Source organism: Gymnogyps californianus, chromosome 4 (genome assembly GCF_018139145.2).
Source record: "Gymnogyps californianus isolate 813 chromosome 4, ASM1813914v2, whole genome shotgun sequence".
Classification (NCBI taxonomy): Eukaryota; Metazoa; Chordata; class Aves; order Accipitriformes; family Cathartidae; genus Gymnogyps; species Gymnogyps californianus.
Window position 1 is genome coordinate 44,798,744 of NC_059474.1, and position 20,231 is coordinate 44,818,974.

General features: G+C 40.8%; 1 protein-coding gene across 2 annotated transcripts; it reads left to right on the top strand.

Annotated features, from left to right (window-relative positions):
• TMEM192 (transmembrane protein 192) lies at positions 1 to 18,646 on the top strand. 2 transcript variants are annotated; one of them, XM_050895760.1, is made up of 6 exons: positions 1 to 42; positions 2,875 to 3,021; positions 7,730 to 7,994; positions 10,044 to 10,178; positions 14,544 to 14,646; positions 16,985 to 18,646. In XM_050895760.1, the coding sequence occupies exons 1-6, from the start codon at positions 1 to 3 to the stop codon at positions 17,106 to 17,108; spliced, it is 816 nt and encodes a 271-aa protein (XP_050751717.1). In that variant the 3' UTR covers positions 17,109 to 18,646. The 2 variants fall into 2 exon arrangements, with proteins under 2 accessions (XP_050751717.1, XP_050751718.1); XM_050895761.1 differs by lacking the exon at positions 1 to 42 and adding an exon at positions 994 to 1,023.
• Positions 18,647 to 20,231: the final 1,585 nt, after the last annotated feature.

Sequence of the window (20,231 nt, forward strand, 5' to 3'; positions counted from 1 at the left end):
ATGGCGCTGGCGGCGGGGAGGCGGCGGCAGGACCTGGACAACGTGAGTGGGGGGGCCTGCGCTGCGGGCGGGCGGGAGCGGGGCCGGGGCGGCGGTTCCTCCTGGGGTGAGCGGCCAGGCCACCGTTAACGGCGGGCAGCGCTGGGAGAGCGCCTCGCTTTCCGTTTCGTCTCTTCCTTCCATTTCTTTTTTTTCTTTCTGCCGTTTTCTGTGCTAAGCGCTGAAGGCTTTATCTTCTTCTTCTTCCGGGGGGAGCAGCCGGCCGAGGCGTCTCGTAAATGGCCGTTTCGGAAGTAAGGAGGCCGCCGGGGCCGCTCCCTGGCCGGGGCGCCGCCCCCCGCGCTGCCTGCGGAGCGCTGCCCCTCCCCAGCCGTGCTTGGAATACCCCCCGAGTTACTTGGGTGTGGGGTTGGTTTTAGTCGAGATTATTAATTTAATCGAGGCTGCTCCTGTAGCTTGTTTAGTTCTTCTAGGTCATTTTTTCCACAGGCAGATCCTGTAAGTGTAATCTTCGGTTTGTATGCTGTGCGCTGGCGTGACCACGGCGTTTTTCTGTTTATTTGGGTGTTTCCCGCCCTCTCCAGCTGGAAGGCTGTCTGGGCAAGGCTTGCTGGCTGTAGCTCTGCCTGTTCCTGTCCGCCCTCCTCCTCCTGGTGCTGGGCTGCTGCGGAGGTGGTCACATGCTGGAAATGGATCAGGGAGCCGAGAGGCTGAAGCCTTAACTTGTGCTTGTGGTAACATCAGTGCCTAACAGAAGGCCCATTTCTTAAGGTGTTTTGGCTTTTGACAGCTGTGGTTTTGGCTCATCTTAATTAAATGAAACCTGTGTTTGATCTAATTAGGACACTTACTAGATTTTCTTAATGTCAGATTGACTGCGTAGCATCATCATCTCTCTTGCTTTAATTACCCTCCTCCCCATGTTGCCTGTAATAATATCTACTCAGGGAGGTTATGTCATCCAGTGCTTCCTAATGCTAGCTGTATTTTGGGATGCAAAGATGGATTGTAGCCAGTCTTGCAGTAAGTAACGTGGTCAGACATGTTCTGATAAAGTTCCATCTGTGAAGGAGTGCGCTGATCTATTACAGTTTTGCAGAAGTGGTGAGTTCACCTGTTCCCATGAGACAAAGGATATTGTCCTAAGGAGGATCACTGTCTTTGTGGGAGGTGTGAGCTGTTAACTCTGCTATTAATTCTGTGACAGGGAAGAATGAGGCAAGATGTCTTGGCTGCTGGAGTGCTGGTCCTGCACACTTGCTTTCAGAGCTTAAAATTATACTTGGCCTCTGAAAATGTGGGATCAGGGACAGAGGGCATCTTTGTGCTCTTGCTTCTGGATTTTATATCGGTGACATAAAGGTTTACAAATGGCACTCCTCTTAGGTCTGCAGTAAGAGGTCATCTTACCAGGCAGGTATTTCAGTGAGGGTTGTTTACAGTCAAAGACTAGGCTAACTAAAAGGGATCAAATAGGTGAGGGAGGCCTGTTAACACTCCTCTATGGTTGGGCAAGTATGGCATTCACAGTACTAAAACAAAACTGATTGCTGATTGAAATAACCCTTGATGACTAGTTCCTTCATGTAGGCAGCTGTCTGTAGGTGAAATACCACTGGGGAGCCAATCTACATTGTCCCAGTTAATATGAAGTATAAACCTAGGTTGAATCCCAAAACTTCTTTATCTCTCATTTCTTGTGCTAGTGTCTGGAAGAATGACATGCCTTATTTGTCTTGAGGCTTATGCTGCTCTCTGCCATGGCAAGGAGAAGTCCTCAGTTTAAAAACAATAAATATCCCAGTGAACCCTGGCATGTCTCTCTGAATAGTCTGAAGTCTGGAGTGGGATGGGGTCTGCACAAGTCTTGTTGTTCTGGGCTGTGGTTGGTATCACTCAGGAGAAGAGCAGTCAAAACTTGATTGGGAATCTTGAGTTTCTTTATCTCTTGAAGCAAGCAAGGCATAGCATGGGACATAACAGGATGCTAAGAGGGAAACTTGAGCAGTTTGAGCATTCATAGTGGCTGTGTATGTTCAGCTTAAGATGTAGGGAATGACTGTGTCCTGGCCTGGAAGGAGCGGAGATGCATGGCGCTGGGGCAAGTTCCTTGTCCACAAGGAAAGGTTTTTCCCTCTACTCATACTTAGTTTTACCTTTTACTTAAAAAAAAAAAAAGTAAAAGGTACTTCTGGAAACTTAGATAACCACAACATCTGAGCTGAATGTGAAGTAAAGCCCCAATACTTGGCACCAACATGACAAGTAAGGGCTGCATGCTCTCTAGTTAAAGCAGAGAATGTCTTGCCCAGCATTTGGTAGCATCTTCTTCCCTCTGAACTGCTGCTTCTTTCTTGCATGGGTTCAGTTTGAACTACTGCTGCAGGTGTTTTGACAAGTCAGTAGTGTCAGTGGCTGAATCACTTGAAACTGTTACTGGTACACCGCAGCTTTGTTATTGCCTCTAATTGTGGTTGGACAGAAGTAAGAATAACGAGGGTTTTTGCAGTACCTGTATAAAGTATGTGAGAGAGACTTTAATTGTTACTTTTTCTGCCTTTTCACATAAACATACTAATACTTGTGACCTCTCTCAGGAGTGATGTTTGAATACTTGTAATTCATTTTCAAGACTAAAGTTCCTGAAGACTCAGTGTGATGCTGGGAGGTAGATTAGTGTCAGATTCCTCAGGGACTGAGTTATCACGTAAAGATGTGATGAGAGTTTACCTAGAATTTAAGAGCTTGTCTCGAGATGCTAACCTAGTTTTTTTTCCCCCAAAGCTTGGTTTGCTAACAGGAAGTTGCTAAAACTTTGTACTTTGCTTTTAGAGCTTACCTGTTACTACTCTTTGCCCTCCCCTTCTGTTCCAGGGTTCCTTGGAAGTAACACAGAGTTTGGAAGATGATCCTCTGCTGGATACACCACTTATTTCGTCTCATACATTGCATTCCCAACTGAGGCCAAGATTTCATGCTATCCCAGCAGTTCTCCTTGCCAATTTTCTGTTGCTAATACATGTAAGTTTAAGCAGGATGATTTCCTTATGAAAATTTGCTGTCTCTATTCTGAATTCTTACTGTTCATGTGGACAGAATTCTCCTGAGATTTGCATACACTGTTCTTCCAAACCAGTGAAGTCCTATTTGCCAATGAATTTTGATAATATATATGCTACATGATACTTGCTGTGTTCTCATTCTGATTGTTTGTCGGCACTAACATGCCACAACACATCTTGTTAGGATGAAAAGCCTTTTAAATAGTAGTTCTTCTATGCTGTTGGAAATGTACTTTTAAAATATTACTGCTGTAGAAGTGCTTATACTAGTTATAGATGGCTAAGATAACTTTGTTGTCATCCCTTCTGGAGGCTGAACTTAATTTCACAGGGAAGACTTAAGGTATTTCTTCTGGTAACTAAACAAGTAAAGTTGGACTTGCTGCAGGGGTTTCACATGGTAGTAGATGGAGAGATAAAGGAATCCAAATGTTACTTCCTGCTCTGACTTCTGGGGGTTAAGGGTAAAAAGCACAGATAAAGCACAGATCTTGCACCTAACAGTATGAAGGCCTTTTTGAGGCTGGTGGACAGAAGTAGAGAGACTCCTGCCTAGTAGTGAGCTTATCCTTGATAAGCTGAAGAGGCTCATTGTTGCTTGTGAGTGTGTGGAAACCTAACATGAAGAAGGAAGGGTGAAGAGCTCTGATCCTAAGATCTAACTGAAGTGGTACTTGCATGGTGCTTACGACCATGGTTTAGTGGTGGACTTGGTAGTGTTAGGTAAATGGTTGACTTAATGATCTTAAGGGTCTTTTCCAACCTAAATGATTCTCTGATTCTATAGTGCCACTAACACTGACCTGAAGATAGTATGTGTATAAAGCCAGAGAGTGCACAGGACATAGACATGTATGTGTTGCTAGCTGTTTTAGAGCTTCATTTGATCTCAAACAAAAAATGCTGTGCCCAGTGCTCTGCAAAACATACTCTCTGCCAGAACTTTAAAAGTACATACCAACCTCTAAGATCTCTCTTTGGGCAGCTGCATAAAGCTGCCCAAACAATATGCCCTAGCCTTCTAATTTTAGAAGTAAATGTTTTGTGGGCCTCTTAGTAATATCAAGAAATGTCCCTCCGTCTGTCAAGTAGACTTAGGAAGGACTTCTGCTGAATAACTACAAAAATTCCCAATGGAAACTGCATATCCAGCCTTATTCACTTCCCCTACCAGAAGAACTCTGGTGTCATCTGTTGTGGTTTAACCCCAGCTGGCAGCTAAGCACCATGCAGCTGCTCGCTCACTGCCCCCCCCCCCCCCCCCAACCCATGGGATGGGGGAGAGAATCAGGAAAAAAACCTCATGAGTTGAGATAAAGACAGTTTAATAGGACAGAAAGGAATGAAAAACAATGATAATTATAATAATAATATGACAATAGTAATACTAAAAGAATTAAACCATACAAAGCAAGTGGTGCACAATGCAATTGCTCACCACTGGTTGACCAATGCCTAGTTACTTCCTGAGCCGCGATCCCCCCTCCCAGCCAGCTCCCCCAGTTTATATACTGGGCATGATGTCATATGGTATGGAATAGCTCTTTGGCCAGTTTGGGTCAGCTGTCCTGGCTGTGTCCCCTCCCTGCTTCTTGTGCCCCCTCCAGCCTTCTTGGTGGCTGGGCATGAGAAGCTGAAAAATCCTTGACTTAGTCTAAACACTACTTAGCAACCACTAAAACCATCAGTGTGTTATCAACATTATTTTCCTCCTAAATCCAAAACACAGCACTATACCAGCTACTAGGAAGAAAATTAACTCTGTCCTAGCTGAAACCAGGACACATCCCATTAGGATGGCACTTGAAGTCTGTTACGAAGGTAGACACTGCTATTGGTAGTAGAGCAGTAAATGTGTTTCCACCTAGCCTTGGGGCCTTACTGTCTCCTACCATAACTGATGTAGCCAAATGTCAGTCACCCAGATCCTAGGAAACTGCTGTCTCTTCTGTCCCCACCACTTGCTCCCTCCTGCAAATGGAGAGAAGTGCGGGGAGGTGAAGAGAGAAAACTGCTGAGGCCTCTGTCAACACACACTTTCCCAGGTAAAGTCTTGCTGCTATTGCTGAACCTGCTGCAGTGGCCAGTTGGTCCTTGGAGCAAAATGGAGAAGTATCTTTTTCTGTTGGTGACATACAGCATTATAATTGCCACATGAAATGGTGCTGCCTTACTTGCTGAAAAGATGGATGGGGAAAACTAGCTTATTGGATTTCCTTCCCCGCTGCTTCTGCAAATGTGCGCAAACCTTGTGGAACGTGGAGACATCAGGTTAGCTTCTGATGCACAGCCTGCCAAAGGGGCAAGTATCCTGGAGGAGTTAAGCCATCATAGTATTATGGGGTAGAGTTGTAATGCATATCTAAAGTAATTTGTATACAACAGAGTACTTCTCCACCCTCCTGTATCAAGAAATGGAGTTAGATGGCAAGTAGCTGCTTTGGTGCAGCTGCCTAGTTACATGCAATTCTGGAGCGTGTGGGTAGGATATGCTGGAGTGTGGTGGGGCTGGGTTTTTGAGTGGATTTCCTTCTGCCAGGCTTTGCTTTTCTGCAGGCTTCTGGCTCTTATCAGGAGGCTCTCGAGAGCAGTGTACAGGCTAGAAATAATTCCTTTATATTAACCCTGTCTTTCCTTAATTCCTTCTGTGTATGCACATACACAAAACTGAACTTAAATACTACTCCGTATAAGAATAACTTTTTGTATATAAAAATCCCCTGTACTGGGTTGAAGCATCTGTTGTTGGACTGCCCTAAAACGTAAGCAAAACATCTTTAGTAAATGCTACTCAATGCCAGCTACCTGTTTCCTCTTCTATACACTGCTGTAGTAGATTAGTAGAGCTGCAATGCTAGGCCATTCCTGCTTGCATCAGTTTAATGTAGCCATTTTCTGTACTGAAATACGTTCCTAACATCTGGAGGGAGTAGAACTAGATGTTTTACTGTTTAAAATGGCAAACCAAACAGTAAATGGACCAAATAAATTACAGGTTAGCTGGATTATTCTTAGCTTTGTAAGAAGAGGAGGTGGTAGAATAATAGATTAAATGGATGTTTTGTTGATAAACTTGCCTCTTATTTAACTTCTTAATCTAGCTACTTAACCCATCTCAAGGTAATTTTGGATTTAATTTGCATTTGAAGTAATGGTCTTATGGATAGTATAGGACACATTCTTTTTCCTCCCACCTTCTATCCTGTCTGTCCTCTATAATGTCTCTTAGGTTTGATGATTGTGTGAAAATTATTCCCCCTTCTTCCTCCCTTGCCAATTACCTAACTGTTCACAACCAGAGCAAGCTAAGGGCAGTTCATATCAAGAGTAATTAAATGGTTCTGAAAGGTTAATTTCCGTGAAGAAAGTTGCTTGAGAAATGACAAAAATATGAAAAATAAGCTAAAGGGAGTGGGAAGAGGGTGGTGGGCTCTTAGATATCCATAGAATTAAGTATGGAAACAAAGCTAGCAAATGAAAGTCAGATGCTTTGCTCAATCTTCAATTCTGATGTGTTGTTTCTATCAGTTATGAGATGCAAAATATTGGACACTTTTTTGAGAAGTGTATGAGAGGTATTAGACTCTTGCAGACTTGAGGCAAAATGATTTTTTTGTTGTATATAGAAGCTTTCAATTTACTTCTGTATTGGTGGGAGTTGTTCTTGTTTTCAGTTCTGTTTTAAAATATTCCTGTTCTGTAGAATGAACCAGGATGAGAAAGTATCATTTTCTTGTTCACTGAATGAAAACAGTGGAGTATCTTCTATGACAAAAACAATTCTGTAAAGATTAAGAAAGCCCTGTGTGTATACATACCCAGATAACATGCACCCAAGACTGCCTTCTAGTTGGCCAAAAGATTGCTGATGCTCACTGCTGATGCTGAAAATTTGGATAAAAGTCTAGAAGACAGGAAGAGTTATGACATAATGGCACTAGTCTGAAAGGATAAGCGTATATACAGTCTGACTATAGTCTGATCGTTCTGAGCAAAATGGGAAAATCTGATAGTAAATATACTAAAGAACGATTACCAACTGGCAAAGATGCCTACCCAGTGTTAATAATTCACTTTTTAAGTTACTATGATGATGTTTCACTTTTTTCTAATGTCACAACTTGGAGATTATCTTCAATGGATATAGTAAAGGGTTGATTTTCACTTATGAAATGTCAATTTAAAGAAATGAGGACTGTACCAATAAGATATGAGGCTGTCCTGCAGAGCAGTAACAAGTGTAATTGAATGAGTCTAAAAAGATGTGATTTTGTTTTTGAGGGAGTATAAATCAAGTTCCCCTTAAAGTAAAAAGACATAATAAAGAGGATCCAGAAATAAGATAAATTTGCTATGAAGGGGAAACTCAGGGAACAGTGAAATTGATTTAGAGGAAATTCTGGAAGAGTGGTGATTCTCAGCTCTGTTCTGCTGTAGACTGGGTGCCCTCCTGGAAGACAATCTTACTACTTAGCAATTTTGGTCATCAGTATGGTCCCAGAATGACATGTAGTGGTTGTAGTAAGTGTCTAATGTTTTATACATTATCTCAACTCTAAAATCAATTCAGAAAGTAATACATAATGAACAAATTACATAAGCCTGTCTTTTTTTTTTATAGTTAAATGTTGACTTTAAGAGTTTTCCTCTCTTCCTTTCTCTTACAGGTTGCTTTTGTTGTTCTAGCATTTTTAGCAGCTATGTTTTGTTCTTACCCCAATCCAAATCAGGATAAGTGCCCTGGAAACTATACTCACCCACTTAAAGTGCAGACTGTCATAATCATTGCAAAAGTAGTTCTGTGGATTCTGCATGTTTTTTTTGAACGATACATCCAGCACCACCACAGTAAAGTCAGAAGCAGAGGTTATTTCTCAATATACCGATCAACAAGACATCTAAAAAGGCTTCCACTGCTGATACACTCCACAGGTGAAGTGAACTTTTTTCCTGATTTTTTTTCTTCTAAAGCTTTAAACTATGATACAGTAAAAGACTGAAGAGTTTATATATGTTATGTATTATGAACTTTTAAAAACCTATCTATGAACACTTATAAATGATATTTTAGTCAGATGGACCTCCTGACTGGCCTTTCTGGCCTGCCAGATGCATGTTGTAAAGAACTCTTTGTAGTGGAAAAATGCCTACAAGTGTGAGGCTGAGTAAAACATCTAGTCATTTGCATCTAGTCTTCAGCCATAAAATACTCAGCCAGCAAGGTCTGTGTTTGGCTGCCAGTGATCTTGATTTGCATACTCATTTGTCTAGTTGGATATGTGGCAAGACTGCTAGTCCTTCCAGGAAGTGTGCTACTCTTTTTTTTTTTTCTTTTCAAGCTCAGCAATTCATGTAGAAACAGATGAATTGCCTGTTGCTCAACAGCTGTCTGAAGTCAGGAAAATAAGCAATTTTCTGATCTTCAGGGGGGCTATGTGTAACATTCAGCTATACTTCTGACTGCCAATTTCTACTTTCTATGGACAAAGGATGGTATATGGGAGTGGTTTAACTATATATTCTAGGTTACATCACTGGCCAGTGAAGCTGAAAGAAGTGTTGGTCCAATTGGCTGGTGTAGTAATTTCTGTTAGAAAAGCTTCAACAAATCTAAAATCCCTCTAGCTTGAGGGGATTTTTCACACAGAAATAGCAGTAGAAAAGGGAACAGTGGTGGCTTTTATAGTATTTTTGTCTCTTATAATCCCACCTCCCTTCTGTAAGTCTTCTGAATAACTGGAGTAGAATTTTTTCACCAGAATTGATAAGTTAGATGGTCCTGCTTTATATATAAAGCCCTAGCTTTCTTTCCATCCAGTCACTAAAAGAGCTAGTCAACTTGAATGTGCAAAACTTCAGGCTCTGGCCACTAGATAGAGCTCTGAAGATAAAGATGTGTTTGGAGTGCAGGGACAAAATCAGGCTACAGCAGGCTCAAGGGTGTTTCAAAAGAGGGCAAAAGGACTATTTCTGCCTATTGCAATGCAATCTAGAATACTTAGCCCTGTCTTTAGTCTTAGAGCCCGCTTTTTCCCTACTGGACAAACTCTGGGCATGTGTAAATGTTCAGGTGCAATGTGCCGTAGACTTTTGATGTAGATTGTAGTGCAGAAGATGGTTAGCTCCATTACTGCAAACTCCCTGCCATGCTAATCGCTGCTGATACCACTTCCATCCTGACAGTTCAGTTACCTAATGCAGTATGAAAGAGAGCTGTACAGTTCACTAGCTACATCAATGGTCTTAATACCCTTAGTGCTTTATCCAGACACTGGTTATAGCATTTCTACAGGAAAGAAAAGAACATTTCACACTCTGTACCAGAGAAGAGGATGTGTAAAGAATTAGGAATGCTTGTTAGGTCTGTAACTCAACACTTGTTCTACTTGACTAACTGTGCTCATTTCACTTAAAGTTTAAGTTACTGAAAGTTTATTAGAATAATAGGGAACTGGAAGCCTATGCAAGTATGTCCCTGTGAAAGGAAGGTGTTTGGTTTTTAGATCTATTAGCCTCATTTAAATACACTCAAATCCACCACTTGAAGGAAAACACCCTCTCATTTTGAATTGACTGATGTGACCTCTTAGGAATTGAAAGAAATTAATAGTCTCCAAGCAGTTTTGGGGATGGGTACCAGCAACAAGGCTAGAAACTGTTTAAGCCCACACATGTATATTAGGTATTTCTAGTGCATTTCTTCCACTCTTGTTTTTTAAGTCAGAAAAATCTATAAGAAAACTCATAATTCTCTACCATTACAGTCAAATGCTGAAATGAAACCTCATTTTGCTGCCAGCAGTTGTAAGCTTGTATCACCTGTGTTAAGGAAATTAACCAAAGAGGCAAGTATAGTATGAAATGGAAAAGCATTGCTGAAATGTTGCAGCCTAATGTAGATACTGGGGATGAGAGAATACTAAGTTATCTTCAACAGCTAATAAAATTGTTACACCTGTAAAATGTAACATTTTTTTTTAGGTAATGCAGCCCTGCTTTTGATTCTGTCAGTGCAGCATTCCTTTCCTGATCGCAGTAAAGTGTACCTGTATCTTATCCTGGGAGTCCTGGGCCTGGAGCTGATTAGCTCCCTGACATGCTTAGTGATTTACACAGGTGAGAGGCAATTTTTGCCTTCTTGAGTGAGACTTACTATAGCTGCTACTCACTGTTTTGTTTGCCCTCACAGCAGCTCACTTGGGGTACCCCAAGACATTTAACTGCAGCTATAAATACAGAATGATTCTGTGCTTGTAGCAGAACTAAGGCAAATGCAAAACAAATGGGAAGGTTGTCAGGCTTGATTTGGTCTCCAAGTGCTGCTAAATGAAAGTTCCATGTTACCTCAAAGCTGTTGATCCAGTGAAGTGGCAATAAATGCATAATTGTTCCAAAAGTGTCCTGTGAACAGGCTTGTCTGTTTTGCGGAGTGTTCTCAAATGTGTACACCACAAGCTGTGAAGCAGTAAGAGCGACCTGGCTTAATCAGAACTGCTTCTAGGATTTACATGTGGGACTTGCATAGTTGATGGTGTGATTGTGCCCTACTCTCCAGACTCTTCCTCTTTCCCTGGTCCCACCTCAAAAGTTTCAGTTCTTTGTCACTAAAATGGAGGATTCCCTCTAATGAATGTTTAAAAAAAAATCATGGCTTTTGGAATCTGTGCTAATACTAAAATAAGGTACTGCTTCATAAAACTGTGAGGCATTGTTTTGTACTGTCACTGTTGGCTTGTAAGGTTATCTGCTTTTAGGTTTGGTGTAACTTATCAAGACTTGATAAACCTCTTTCCATTAAACTATTGCAGAACTACCTAAAATGTTGATTAATAAATGCTTGAACCAAATAGTTTTCTCTGATCTTATCTTAAAAACTATTTGGCTTTATGGCTTGTATTAACTTAAATGAGAATAACTGGATTGAAAAAAAAAACACTGAAAAGGTACAAGACACTAAAAAATGTAATTATCTTTGTTGCCCAAAGAAAACTAGAGATGTTTACTGTGAAGTCCATGTCTGTTTAAATGACATATATTTCCTGCTCTTGAGTTAGGATAGTTTATACTCCTGCCTCTGAGATGCTGCTTTCTGATTATTTGCAGCTACAAACAAGGAGATGACACCTTAGCTAAGTAGCCTCAGTACCACTGGTTTCTCTGGGGGTGAGGGGAACAAAACAATGGGCAAAACTTACAGTTTGCTCCTGACTTCTAATCAAACAGGAGAAAGTAGAGCAGAAATATCTCCTTCAGGACTGCATGAAGCTTAAAACTTAGTCATTTCTATGGTGGTCAGTGTTTGTGTTAATCTAACTTCTTTTGTGATTTCATAATTAGTAATTAATCTAGGATGTCTTTTCGTTTGGAGAAGACTACTTTATGTTCTTCGTAATGTAACAACGCACAGAGAAATACTGCCAAGTAGCTTGGTCATCTAGGAAATAAAATCTATTCTTGACTCTCCTGCAACAACACTGAAATCAAAATGCAACAAGAAATAAGGTCCCAGCTCTAAACTATATCCTCCTCTTACGACTTTGCAGAGGCCTGAATGCTGTAGGCTTGTCAGGCTTTCCCCTGAATGGACCAGCATGGCTCAAGTAGACTAACTGTCCTCTGGAGGAATAAAGGCAATGATGAGGGAACGCAAGCATGGCAGTCCTAGAGAACTATTCCAAGAATGCTGGAGATCATCCCTTCTTTGCATATGCATACTTACTTTCCTGGGAAACTCAGGAAATAAGAGATAAATTGCAAAACTTAATAGAACTTAATAGAATGTCAGGAATTCCAGTGAAATGCTATTTCTTACCCAGAGCCCTCTTGGAGCTCAAAGAGCTACATTGTGTGTCTCTTACCCTGGCAGAAAAGGATAAGCAACTGCAAGAAAGTTGACCTTCATAGTAGTAAAGTCTGAGCCTGGACTTCCATAAGAGCTCTCAAGCTATCTTTCTGCTTATTTGTCACAAAAAGGGTCTTATTTCCTAGTTTGTGCTGTGCCAGTTCCTGTGCCCATCAAATCCATTAACCAACTTATACCAGGAAGTTGTGGGGTGCAATGTTTTGCTTTCCAGCTGAAGGAGGCTTGAACGATCCAGTGAGTCCCGGAACCAAGGTGAAGGAGGGGCAGAGCTGCCTTGCTAGGAAGGAGTAAGGCAGTTCTTTTTGGCAACACTACCTTATTTCCTCAGCAGCCCCCAAGCAACAGTCTAAGCTTCATTCTCTAAAGCTTGGTGTGCAAAACTAGGGTTGATTTTTATGTAACTTAACACTTGCCTCAAGATGAGGAAGATCTCCAGTCACCCTAGGTTGCCTTTTCTAGTGGGTGGTGTAACTGGTTTTCCATCCCAATACATCTTGAGGTAAGCTAAGAGTCTGCATGCACATCTGTCTCATGTAGTGATGGTTTTTTAGGTTTTTTAGGTTTTTTAACATTTTAAGCATCAAACTAAAGCTCTTCTGAAGCAAAACAAATGTATTTGGCCAGTTTTGAAAATAGCATGAGAATCGGTAGTAATAGTGATGCTCAGATAATTTTTTTCTCTGAGCAGAGTATGTGACTGAGAAGCATGAAGCTTCTTTAGTAGGATAGTTTTAAGGGCAGTTCTCTGCTCAGGGTTAGAGTGCCCCTCTCCAAGGCAAGCACTTAGCAGATACCACTTACTGTTAAGATAGTATCAGCTAATGTAGGTGAGCAACAATGGGGAGATTAAGGTCACTTTATGCTAGCAACTCATGATAAACCCCTTTCTTGTGTTAGTATATTACTCGTAAATTTTGGAGGGAAGGTAGCAGCAGTTCATACATTGTTTCTCCATGGTAGAATAATTATTTCTTAACTACTAGAATGGGGCATAAATGCTTATCTGTAGAAGGTTCATGTACCTGACTTATTTTCATTTAAATATTACTGCCTCACAAACGAAAGTGGTGGCATGGAATACCTAATTGTAATTCTAAGTATTTGTTCTTGCTTGTTGGAGCTATTTTATGAATTGTATGATGCCTAATGTCCTGTGAAGTACTACTGCCTTTCTTAAAATTGTCTCCATTCAGCAGTGTATGTATATATAGCTGTAGGATGCAGAGGCAGGGATTCAGAAATCTGCAAGAATTGCTGTGATTGACCTATAACAGACTTGACATACATAAATCATTCAAGTGAGGTAAATGCGCATGGAATGAAGTATGATACAGACAGCTCTAAATGTCAGCTTACTATTGTAAGTTTGTTATTGATAGGATAGGGAGTCAAGCTTTAAAAGGTTTACTAAATATATATATTTAATGACTTTCTTGCATACTTCTAATATCACTTGACCAAAAGACTAACATTCCCACAAACAATGCATGTTGGGAATTCCACATCCATTCCTTCGTGGCTTTATTTGTAGAGGAATACCATCATAGGAATAACTAACCTTTGAGCCTAACTTGTAGTTAACCTCTGGAGGGTCTTTGTATTGTTTTAGCAGGGTGGCCTGTAATAAACCCCATCATATTATTGACTTGTAAGGACAGTCTTTTTCTGCTGCAGTAGTGTGGATTTCTCATGGAGCTGGACTCTAATGTTTTTAGTGGCATTAGATGTATTGCTTCACAGCAGCCCTAACTGCAGAGTCCCAAATGTGTACTCCAGATCTCTTGTACATTCCCTGAATCAGGGTCTGATACTGAATGGCTTCAAATATTTTCAGTTTCCTTCCGGATATAATGCAGAGGGTGCCTACAGGTTCTCCCACCCCTACTTGTCCCCATTCCACATCTGTTTAAATTTAGTCTTAAACTTTATTCATGGTGCCCAGGAATTACTTTTGGTTTTGATAGCCAATGTTGCAAGGTTCACGCTGTGAAGCTGATCGCAGAGCCACTCTGGGTTAAATACTTAATGGCTTTCTGTAGCAAGTCTGCCCTAGTTTTAGAGCAGGCAGACAAGCTGCTGCTTCATTGCAGGTAGTCTAGTTAAAATAGTATTTATCAAAGAGCTTAAGTTAGGAGTGCTGACCTAATACTAGTATCAAAAATTTTTACAATTTTTTTTGTGGCATGTTGCTTAATTTATGGCCTGAATTTGGAGACTGAATCTCAGTACCCTCTCAAAGGCAACTAAGGTTTCACCCTCTCTTAGATGACATTAAACTTTGCAGATGTTAAGCAGTGTGTTCAAGCTTCCCTATTCAGGTCTTCACTTCACTGTGGTCTTTTAAGCAGCAGGGCTGAGGAAAAAAACAACAAAACAAAAAAACCCCACCAAACCACCACTAACTTACAATGAAAGCCATTCCAGAAATGAGCAGAGATAGATTCTGCTTTTTCTTTCCTTCCTCCCCGCTCCCCAGATTCCCTTATTGTCTTTCCATCTCCTATCATAAGGCAATCTTATTGTTTGTTACAGATTTTTTGTTTTTTAACTTGGAGCCTGGTGATAAAGCTCTTCTTTTTTTGGTTGCTTTCCAACTAATTTATAAAACTCTGTTGCAGTGAAAATAAGCAACTTCAATCGTGCGAAGCCAAGACCTGACATAATTGAAGAAGAAAAGATGTATGCCTACCCTAGTCACATTACCTCAGAAATTGGATTCAGGTAAGATTTTGCTGTGTTCAGCCATGGTATATGAGTAACACTGACTAAAGTAATTGCATTACTTTCTGTAGACTTAGATATAATCTTAAATCTGTCAACCAAAGCAGAGGTGGGAATAATAGTTCTGAAGGAAACTGTATGCTTAAGGCTGCCATTTTACATGCACAGATGAGAAGCAGCACAGTCTTGCACTTTCTACACAGTAATAGTAATTTGTTATGATACAGAAATCCTCAAACATGAGGACAGAAATGATTTGACCATTTATGGCTGGTTGTGTGAATCTTTGATGTGCTATAAATCACTGTGCTTAATCTGGCTTAGTTGACTTCATATGGGAGTTTGAGGAAAGATACTGGTGTCTTACACCGTTACTTAAAGTATGTCTACAGAAGCCTAGCTTCTTCAACCAGTTCTTTCAGGGAAGGAGATATCTTGTGGGCAGTTGATAGATGAAGAAGAAAACTGCAGCTTTGTTCTGTGCCAGCAGTTGGACATGAGATTCGAGCAAGGGATTTGGAATATATTTCCAGTTTGGGAAGGAACTTTAAAGGTGGGTGGGGCACTTAAGAGGTAAAGAAGTTCTCAGTGAGACAGAGAAGGTATCCAACATCAACCTCACAAGCACTGAGACTTGTTGCTTGTTTGTCCTTTGTGTACCTTCTGACTGCTTGAACGTCTTCCAGTTGCTGAAATGAATCTGGTATGACTTAACAAAAACCAATCATCACAACTAAAATGGATTTCCATATAAGAATTTATTTAGAAATTTTCTAATACAGTATGACTTGCTTCTGTATGTGTGCCTTAGTAAAAAGTTGAAGTGCAGAGATGACTAATACTTTGGCACTTCCCCTGGTGTCCTAAATACAGCATGCACATGCTTTTATGGAACTTGGAAGTAGATGTCCAGGATACAGGAAGGATTTAGAGTTGTCTTGCATTTTGATACAATGTCTGACTTCCATCTTGATATAAACACCATGGTGAATGCATGGTGGACCTCATTCCTTTCTCATTCAGCTTCTTCCCTGAGAAATTCTCAAATGCCTGGGGAATGAGTCTGCAACAATGACCAGCTGAGGAAAAGACTGATTATTTTTGATTAAAGAGTGCAAGCTTCCTGTGAGAACTGATTGCAAAACAGTTATTTTAATTCAACTCTATACAACTCTGACTCTCTTTCCCTTGAGAGTTCAGGGCTATTGAAAAGTGAATCCTGTCAGCCCTTCAGTTGACCCCAGTTATAAGGCTGTTTTTTGAATATTATGACTTCTACAACCTAAGCTACTGACCAGGACCTCTTCTGGTGCTTTAAGTTGATAGTGCCGATTACTGGTTAAGGTTGCAAGCCTACTGTCTACAAACTTGTTTTCTTTTATTTTTTCCAGTTTAACTACAGTAGGTTTTTAACTGGATCTAAGCTTTTTTCCACTCTAGCTAGCCTCCTCAGCACTTTCTAAGAACTATGAAAAGGACAATGTTCCCCCACAAAATGCTGCAAGGCTGAGGAGCAACTTTCTAAGCTCCAAGATGCTCACATGTGACTAAGAGGGCAGATTCTCAAGTCAGCTAGGAAGAAATAATGTGTAAGGGAAGACTGGAATATGCTCAGGCATTGGTACTTGTTCTTGCTGTATTCTTAAAAGTTCTAATTATAGATTTAATGGAATTCTGTACTTTTACAGATTTTTCTCAGTTAACTTGGCTTTACTTAATGTTGCAGTGTTACTATCCTAGTTAAAATGAAGGATGTCTGAAAGCTGGAGATATTTTAAGTTGGAGTTAGCTGTACATGAAGTTGTAGATCTGAAATAGCACAACTGTTTGGTGCTGATGCTGTTAAGGTATTGTGACAGATAATATCACTGTATAGAGTAGTATATCATGTATGCTACTGCAGGTTAGTCAAGAAATTGTGGTCTTAAACAGCTTATGATCCCCACAGCTGAATGAAAATACTATGCCTGCTTAAAATAAACTTTCTAATGTATTTGGAAAAGGTGCCATGGATTTCTTAGTACAATTCAAGCATATTGTCTGGCTCACTAACTTTAAGTTTGTTAAAGAGTAAGAACTGTCATACTACTACAACTTTTCTGTAACTGTCTAGCAGGAGATATGCAACTTGATTATGTATACATGGTATGAAGTTTAGGCAAACTTTTTTCTCTTCCTGCCTTCTCATGCAAGATTGCCTCCTCTCTCAAAAGTTGAGATCAACAAAAGTAAAACTGAAGGAAGCCACTTGTTTAAGTATTTGTTAATGAGGTCTGTTTTGTATGTTAGAAAGCTGCTGTTGCTTATTGAAACCCATATTCACTTTGGTTATTTCAAGGGAAAATTCAAGTTTAGAAGAGATAGTTGAGAAGCAAGGAGATGTAATAGAGTATCTTCAGCGACACAATGCACTGCTCAGCAAGAGACTATTGGCACTAACATCTCAGCAAATCAAAACTTAACAGTATTTGGAAAACTGCTGCTGGAGCTCTGGAGGGAACATGAGGTAATGTAATATCCAGACTGATTTGTACAGATGACTCTTCTTCAATCATCTTTCACATTTTGAAATAGAAGTTAAGCTGGAAAGATGAGCTCTGCATACACTATAAACCTAGTACAACTGGACACTCCGTCTCTCTTCAAATCATCAGTTCTGAAAAGTTCTGGAGCTTCAAGGATTTTTAATTCCTAATAGGTTAAAGTTGGACCGGAGGTAATGGTTTAACTTTGTTCAGTGGTTGCTATTATTTTGTACTGCTGTAACCTTTAAGCTTCAAACTACCAAAGCATTTTATGTTTCTAGAATACAAACTTTTTCTCTCGAAAAATCTGACTTTGCAAAGGATGTCTTTTCAGTTTCTGGTGCTGAAGCTGAGACTAGATGTGTTCTGTCACTGAGTCCTGTTACTTCCAGTGTTAGAGGTGGTGTACTTCAATAATCCTGTACAAAGTAGATATTGCTTTCTAGATCAGTCTCCTTTTCTCCTTTGTCAAGAAAAGGAATGAAACTGTTGGCTGTGCCAGTGGAGAAATTTGATATCCAATTTAGGATTTAAAAAAAAGCGGTGGGTGCCCTAGAATGGCAAATCTCACATAAGTGTGTGGTACAAAACAATGTCATAAGCGATTTGAGCAGTTGTTCAGAATTCTGGCTTTAAAATCTGTAAGAGGGATCTTCAGGGCTGATGACTTTCCCATTACTAGGAGTCTGTGTCAGCTAATAATCGAAGATTCCTACTCTGCCAACTGAACTAACTTAATACAAAAATACTTGAGTAAGCTTTTTTGTTGACCTAGTAACTAACTTGTGTTGAATGGGTTTAAAGATCCTGTTAAAGATGCATCAGTTACATGCATCCTTTCTCTTTACTTTGACTCTTCAAAAAAAAAAGTCAGCTTCATGATTCAAAAGTTAAAGTTGTGTATGTGGGGAGGTGAAAAGCAGCAGAAGACAGAAAGGACTTCTAGAAGTTAGAGAAACAAGAATTTTTTTGCTGTATTTCATGAATTTATTGGGAAGGCTGGTGAAAAACGTTCTGTTCTGGGTACTACTTTGTCTACCAACATAGACCAAGAATTATTTTAGAAGCAAATACCTCTGTGGGGACAGGGTAATCGCTAGTCAAAACTGGGAAGAAGGCTCTCATGAGGAGTGGTCTTGTAGTTGAATATAAGAAAAACAAAAGAAAATGAATCCATCCTACTTTGGTCCTAGAAATAACTAAACTGTTTAGTGTGCAACAAACATGGGGGTTATCTCATTTAAAGGAAAACAATAAATATTGAAGGTCTTGCTGCTATCCAACACTAGACTGTTCTCCTTAACTGTTGTTTCTTGAAAATGCAGGCAGGATTTTATAGTATACATGTAAGGAATACAAATGTTTTTGGTTTTAGAACTCAGGTTTTGATGTGATTATGTATATCAATTTATATAATTTCTATGAAAAGCAGTAAAATGTGACTGTGAAGTTCATGCACAATAAATGCAACTAAGGAGAAGCGTGAATTCTGTCATTTCTAAGCTCATCTACAGTTGAAGACTGTTCCAACAGGCGATCTGTGCAGATTTTCTGTTATGCTGAAGTTCTCACAGCACAGTTTTGGCACTTAAAACTAGCCAAAAACTGTTATGACAAGGATAGCTATGCACTCTTTTTGAAGCTTTAAGTTTAGTTTTATTCTTTCCTGGGTAACGTTTTTCTGTTGCACTTCAGACTTTCCCTGCTACTCCTGTTTCTCTCCAACACAGAGGAATAGGCTGCATAGTGTAGCAGAACAACTTTACTGTATTTTGAGGGCATTGCTCATACCCTCCTCCTCTCCTTCATGGCCACTTACAGTAAAACTTGGATTAACCAGCAGTATTGCTTTCCGTGGAACATGGCAGCTGGAAAGAGAAGTGCAGGTTGCCATGTGTGAACATGCACATCTCCTGCCCTCTGTAATTCATAGCTCTTCATAAGTACATAAATGATTAACAACTTGCAACAACCACCCCCCATTTTTATATCTTTATCATACCCCCACTGTATCTTGTATTCTTAGTATCTTTAAGCTTTTGGAAAAAAACCCAGCTTTTCACATTTGTACAGGCTCCAACTAGGAGCTAGCCCTCTTTACTCACCCTGAACACTTTCTAACCTGTGGCCATGGTAGGGCTACAAAGAATTGTCAAGTAGGAGGTACCGGAGCATGGCAAGGACTGCACACACCGGTAAGTGTCAGCCCTAAGCCCCTTGGCAGCATCTTTGCACCAGATGGTGCAAGAACAGCCTTTGCCCTGCTCAGAGGCAGATACACTCCCTGGCACCACAGGGGAGGTGATGCGGCTCCCTGCCTGGGTGCAAGGCATGCTGTGACACTATGCTCATTGTGATGTCATGGCAAAGCAGTGTGGCATGGCGTGCTGGATGTAGTAGGCCTGCTTGGCAGCAGGCATCTGCCTCCTCCTGGCCACTGCCCCAGCACCACCCCCCCAGGCTGGGGGAAGGTCCCACTGGCATGGCTAGTGCTGCCTGGCACCTGGCAGCCCTTCCCATGACCAAGCTCATTGGTCTACAGCGAGTGGTGGCAGAGCTGGTCAGGGGGACTCGATGTGCAAGCTGGTGCTCAAAATGCAATGTAAAAGGGGCAAATGGCTGCTGTTGTGCAAGCGAGAGAAAGCTCAGCTGTGGCCTTGCTGCATCTGACATGCCACAGCTCTGAAATTGGATGCTGAGTCCTAAATTTTGTGGTTATGCTGCCTCTTGCTTATTGGAAACCCCTCTGCCAGTGCAAGGTTAGGTGCTGGGCATTGTGGTGGCTAATGCTGTGTGACCAGCTTTGGAGCAACCCTTGATCCATCACCAGTGCCACAGCCTGGGTGACTGTCCCTGCAGCATCGGCACCTGATCACAGGCTGGATTGTACTGTCTGAAGTAAAACCCATAGCATGCTGTATACTCAGTAAGCAGTAAAGCGTTAGGTCCAAGTTTCAAGGGAAAAAAGTATCGCCTTGTGAACACAGTGGTTTGCACGTGCTCTGCTGCAAAGCAGTGCTTTGCTAACCACCAACACAGCCTTTCTCAGGCATGGTGTGG